General features: G+C 56.0%; 1 protein-coding gene across 1 annotated transcript in view; it reads right to left on the bottom strand.

Moving 5' to 3' along the window:
* Positions 1–6,080, bottom strand: part of LOC103209781 (arylsulfatase D-like) — a 26,059-nt gene extending 19,979 nt beyond the window's left edge. The window contains exons 1-4 of the mRNA XM_007955678.1: positions 5,975–6,080; positions 4,162–4,364; positions 3,274–3,452; positions 621–770 (exon numbers count right to left, since the gene is read on the bottom strand). Coding sequence (XP_007953869.1) covers positions 621–770; positions 3,274–3,452; positions 4,162–4,364; positions 5,975–6,080 — 638 coding nt within the window. The remainder of the gene's footprint in view (positions 1–620; positions 771–3,273; positions 3,453–4,161; positions 4,365–5,974) is intronic.
* Positions 6,081–6,277: the final 197 nt, after the last annotated feature.

Raw genomic sequence — 6,277 nt, 5'->3', positions numbered from 1 at the left:
AGATTGCCCAACCTTCCTTCTGAGGAGTGGCTGGTGGGTTTGAACTGCCAGCCTTCTGGTTAGCAGTCAAGTGCCTTAGGCACTATGCCACCAGAACTCTTTACTGGGAAATAAGGTCTTTCTAAGTATAAGGTAGGACTTGAGATGAGACCTTACTGGATTGCCAGGGTGAGCCATCAATCCAATGACAGGTCTCCTTACAAGAGATTGAACCCTGGGAGAAGGCCCCATGAAAACGGAGCAGTGATTGGAGCCTGGGGCCCCAGAAGCTGGAGAGACAGGAAGGACCCTGCCCTCGGGCCTCGGAGGGAGCCAGCCCCACCCACACCTTGACCTCGGACTCCAACCTCCAGGGATGAGACCCACTGTACATTTCCACTGTTTTTCAGTCACCCAGGTGTGGGTAATATGTTACAGCCACAGGAAATATGCAACACCCCGTCCAATCTCATTGTTCGAAACCTTCCAAGCCCTCTCTCTGTGTAGAAAAATCTGTCTCTGTATATTTTGGTGTTGAATTTTGATGCACCAAGGGCATCCCGGGTTCGTACAGGCTGATTTTAAATGCATCACCTGGCCACACGCGATTTTACACAAACCCATTCCAACAGCAGCTTTACCTCAGCGTATCGTTTCCATAGCAGCCAAGGTCCCCGATGCCGAGGTCATCTGCCATCATCAGGAGAATATTGGGGCGGAAGGTTTTGTCCGCTCTTAGCTCACACGCCCCCAGAAGCAGACACGCAGCCAGCAGAGCCCAGGAACGGTCCCTGGAGAGCAAAAGGCAGAAAGAATTTCCTGTGATTTAGGACAGAAAGGAGGTGTGTCGAACAGCTGGGCCAGTTCCCACTGGGGGTGGGTGGGTGCCCTTGAACAGAGTGCCACTCCAAACCACCCCGGGTGACAGACCCCAAAGGCCCCATGGGGTCTCCAAGGCTGTCATCTTTTTTTTTTTTTTTTTAATTGTCATTTGGGTGGAAGTTTACACAGCCAATTCACTTTCCATACAGCAGCTCATATACACTTTGTCTCATGACATTGACAATTTCCCACAATGTACCCCTGCCCCCTGAGCTGTCTCCCTGTGCACACACAGCCCTTCTTTCTCCCAGGATTGTTCTCTCCAAGGAGTGTATCTACCTCAGGTACATGTTCAACTCACATGCCTGTCTTTCGTTTGGCTGGAAGCCACAGGTGTGGGTTCAATTCCAGACCTGAAGGGCAGCTAGGGGCCATAGTCTCAGTGGTTCCACCAGGCTCTGCCAGACCAGCAAACCTGTTCCCCCCCTACTTTTTTTTTTTAATGATTTTGAGTTTTGTTCCACCTTGTTCTCCCTCTCTACCCAGGATCTCCCGCACCGATCCCCTCGGAGTGGTTGACAGTGGTAGCCGGGCACCACCTAGTTCATCTGGTCTCTTAGTTGTATAGGCTGCGGATTGCATGGTGTACCAGTCACTTAGAGTAATTGTTTCCATGAATCTTTTATTTTCTTCATTCTTCTTTGTTCTGGATGAAGAGACACCCTTCGTTGCATCTAGAGGGCCGCTTGCAAGCTTTTAAGATTCCAGTAGCTACTCGCCAAAGTAGGAGGTGGACCAATGTTTTGTGTAGTATGTTTTGCCAAGACCGTCATCTTTAACAGAGCAGATAAAGCAAACCCACTGCCATGGAGTGAGTCGGACTCCCCACGACCCCCACAGGGTTTCTGATTGGTCCTCTACCGCTGCTCCAACAGAAATAGCACAAATGGGTAGATTTAACACATAGGGGTTTATTCTCTCACAGTTTTCGAGGCTACAAGTCTGAGTTCAAAGTGCCAGTTTTAGGGCCTGGCCTTCAGCTCTGTCTTGCTCCCGGCCCACCGAAGCTGGAGGCTTCTCTGACGAGACCCAGGTCGACAAGTAAAAGGGCACCGTCCCAAGGTTACCAAACAACATGGCAGGCCAGTAGTGCAAGACGAGAGGCAGTTCTAAGATTGGCAGAAAACAGCAGGCTGCTGAACAAAGACTGGGCTACGTGTGGGGTCCAAGCGTGCCAAAAAGCTGCAGAGACCGTTCTCGAAGCTGCTCTTTATGGATTGGGAGCAGACCACGGCCGTAAGGCACGTCCTCAGCTGCCCCAAGAGATTCCACCGTGGAGGTGATGACCAGTCTCATCATGGGGAACACTAACCACACCCAGGTGCCCAGCCGCTCAGAACCAGGCCCGGCCAAGCTGACACCCACTACCAGTTTGCAGGGCTGTCAATCTCCGTGGAAGCAGACTGCCTCATCCTTCTCCTGGGGAGGAACTTGTTATGTGGTTGTTATGTGCTGTGGACTTCTAGCGACCCCTCCTTGGGTTTCCGAGGTGGTATCACTATGGAAGTAGATTGCCCAACCTTCCTTCCGAGGAGTGGCTGGTGGGTTTGAACCGCCAGCCTTCTGGTTAGCAGGCAAGTGTCTTAGGCACTACGCCACCTGAGCTCATGGAAGCAAAGCCCAAACCAAACTCACTGCCATTGACTTGACTTGACTCCTAGCGACCCCTCCTTGGGGTTCCGAGGCGGTATCACTACAGAAGTAGATTGCACAACCTTCCTTTCCAGGAGTGGCTGGTGGCTGTGGAGAACTAGTGGGTTCAGACCTCTGACCTTTTGGTTGGAAGCCCCATGTAAGCACTGCTCGCTGGCCCAGCTCCAAGGGAGGACAGGGGTAGGTCCTTCCTCCCGCGGAGACGCTGGGTAGGTTGAAACCGACAGCGTCCTGTGAGTGGCCAAGCACTTCATCATTGCGCCAGCTCGCCTGCAGTCGGTAAACTACCACCACATGAGTGCATCTGTTTTGCACCCATTTCCTCTTGCAAGGCCTGCATCACTCAGCACACGCCAGTAACCTGGGCACACTCGCTTGCTGTTTTGTTTTAAGCCGCGGTCTGTGCAAGCTCGGTTTTTTGTGAACCAGCGTCTCTCCACCGCGAGAAAGAGACGCGGGGCCCCCGGGCGCCATGGCCCGCGGCGCGCGGAGCTCGGACTGCGCATGCGTGGAGGCGGGGCCCGGGAGTCGGCCAACGGGGGCGACTTACATTTCAAAAGGCTTCACAGGGAGTCGGAGGTGCCCCCGGACGGACGCACCAAGTAGCCGGACCTGTTTTTGCAAAATAGCCCCAGCGAGGATTTTCAGCGCTTCTTGGGGGTGTCACCCATGAAAGGGTGCAAAAGGCCTTTGGAGTGTTCCGGGGGCGGACCCTAGGTTTCCCCGCCCCAGAAAGGGCGGGGACCCGGAAAGACTGGCCTGAACCCTGCTAGTTCGGATCCCAGCTTCGGGTTGGAGGGCCCAGCGCCGTCCAGGTCCTCGGTAGCACCCCGGGGAGACAGCATTGGGGGGAACCCGAGGGTCAAGGCCGCGGGAGGGGCCCGAGGAGCGACGAAGGGGGTGTGGCGGACCCACGAGGAGGATGGGGACCGACTGCGCTACCGGGAGAGGGGGCGTGGCCTGGATTTTGGGGTTAGGGGGGTCACAGCCTCCTACGAGAGGAGGAGCAAGGCGACGGGCGTAGTTAATGGAGCGCCCGTGGGTGTCACAGGAGGCCTGATGGCGCAGTGCTTAAGGCATTTGACTGCTAACCAGAAGGTTGGCGGTTCAAACCCACCAGCCACTCCGCAGAAGGAAGCCGGTGCAATCTAATTCCCGGAAGATTTAACGCCTCAGAAACCCAATGAGTGGATGGTGGCAGTGGGTTTGCATTTTATGGTTTGAGGAGGACGGGTCACACCTTCCCACGGCGAGGAGGCACCACGTCAAGGTGCAAGACCCGGAGTGTCCCGGGGCGTAGGGCAGGGTCGCATGCGCACTCTCCGTGGGGGCGTGTCCAGCGCCCGCCCCACCCTCTCCATTCCCCGCCCCTTCCGCTGCGTGCTGCCCTTCCGCCTTTCTTACTCCTCCTGAACCTCCCCTCCCCCCTGCCTCGGCCGCCTCCTCCCGGCCGCCCCCCTGGGATCCGGAGTGAAGACCTGCAGCCCGGCTCCCGCTGCGCTTCGCTCCCCCTCACCTCCCACCCCGTCTGGGTCGGGCCGCGTCCTGGGTGCCGGCAGCTGGTTGCATCCGCTCTCTCTCGCCCTGCAGCCGGGCCGGGCCCCAGCACCTCGTTCCCTTGTCCCCACCCCTCCGGGCTCCGCGCACCTGGAGGCGGGCATTGCGCCCCCCGGGCCCCTGCGCGCTCCCACCGGTGGCGAGGCAGGCCCCGCGCAGGACCTCGTCCGCGGCGCTACGCCCAGACCAGCACCGGTGCCCCCAGGAGCTTCGAGGCAGGGCCGTGGGGCCGCCCCTCTCCTTAATCCTTTCTAATCCCTGGAACTGAGCTGCAAACAGCTTTTCCTGGGTCCCTGGGCGCATGGGGGCGGGCATTCCCGGGAGGCTGGGGCCCACCAGGACCTTTGGAATTGACACAGGACCTGGCAGGAGGAAGCACCCCCCTTGACCTCCAGGAAGCCACCTGGCTGGGCGAGCCCCGGTCCTCCATCTCAGGGGCCTTGCCCGGGACAACGGACAACTAAGACTGGTATTTAAAGGCCAGAATGATGGGTTTCTTCTCTACTGTTGGCCAGAAGGCGCCCCGTGGAGCACTGGTTAAAGCGCTCGAGGTTAAACCCTCTGTGATTGGAATCCACCAGCCTGTCTAGCTGCTCCCATAAAGATGTCCAGCCTTGGATACCCTATGGGACACTTCTGGTCTGTCCTATAGGTTCACTGAGCTGGAAGGGACTGGTCGGGCAGTGGGCTCGGTTTTTGGTATTGTGCGTTAGCGGGGTGTTTTAACTATCAGCTAGGCCACGCGCCGGAAGGAAGGTTGGGCAATCTACTTCCATAGTGATATTGCCTCGCAAACCCAAGGAGGAGTCGCTGGGAGTCAGATGCAACTGGATGGCAGTGCCTGCACCACCCCACCCCCCCGCCATTTGGTTAGATAGATTCTCAGGAGCCTGTGTGGCACAAGTGGTTTGAGGTCACCTGCTAATCCAGAGGTTGGTGGTTGAATCCATTCAGTGCTCAGTGGAAGAAAGACCTAATACAGTAAACATTGCAGCCAAGACACCCCACAGAGCAGTTGTACTTTGCAGAACATGGGCCAAACCAAGACCAAACTCATTGCCATCAAGTCAAGTCAATTCTGACTCACAGTCACCCCGGTTGGGTTTCCAAGGCTGTCAATCTTTACAGAAGCACACCCAATGCTGTGGAGTGAATTGTGACTCACAGCGCCCCTAGAGGACAGAATGGAACTGCACCACAGGGTTTCCAAGGCTGTCAATCTTCCCAGAAGCAAAGCCCAAAGCACACCCACTGCCATGGAGTCTATTCTCACTATAGGCTTCCAGGGCAGGAAATCCTTACAGAAGTAGATTGCCCAGTCTTCCTTCTGCGGAGTGGTTGCTAGGTTCGAACTGCCAGCCTCTGGTTAGCAGTCAAGTGCCTTAAGCACTACACCAGCAGAGCTCCCTAACAGGTACAGCTAATAAAAAAGCCTACGAAACAGTTCCACTTTTGCAACACATGGGGGTCGCCATGCCGTGACGGGGACACAGCTAAGAAAACCCCGTGGAGCCACTTGGAAAGGGATCACCCCAGGAGATCCTGGCATTATTAGGGGAAAAAAAGACCCCAAATTCAAATAGGTTCAATAGAGACACTTTGTTTAAGCGTGGGACAGAACAAAGACATTTCAAATCATCACAGAATCTGGATTGGTCGTGGATAGATGCGTCACTGTGGGAGGCGGGACTACAGGAGGGCGGTAAATCCATTGGGATTTGAAGATAGGAAAGGGTTATGGGATTGGTGCTGGGCCTTGACCCCCTGGCCGGGTGGTGGTCCCGAGAGGCTGTGACCCCTGGCCATGCAGCCTGAGTCTTAGCCAGTAGGTGGCGACAAGACAACACCAAGACCCCAACCTTAAGTCAGAAAGGACACTCCCAGGCCGAGGATAATAACGTACTTTCATCCACACTCTTCCTGAAGGTGAACGGCCCCTCGCTGGCTTTGTCCTGGAACCCGGCCCGGCATCGCCACGATGCTGGTTTATGGTCGGAAAGAACCCACATGGCGCCTGAAAAGATGTTGAGCCTCAAAACGGAGTTAGGGCTCCCACTGCAGACCGCAGCCGTCCATAAACCAAAGGGCTGAAGAAATTAAGCTCTCCTCCACTGGGTAGAGTGGGAGAACAGTGTGGAACAAAACTCCAAATCACCAAAAAGACCAGGCATTGTAACCACTGAGACTATGGCCCCTAGTTGCCCTT

Source organism: Orycteropus afer, unplaced genomic scaffold, assembly GCF_000298275.1.
Source record: "Orycteropus afer afer isolate SDZICR_OR568_19922 unplaced genomic scaffold, OryAfe1.0 scaffold00531, whole genome shotgun sequence".
Classification (NCBI taxonomy): Eukaryota; Metazoa; Chordata; class Mammalia; order Tubulidentata; family Orycteropodidae; genus Orycteropus; species Orycteropus afer.
Note: the sequence above shows the minus strand (reverse complement) of the source record. Positions and strands in the feature narration are given on the sequence as shown.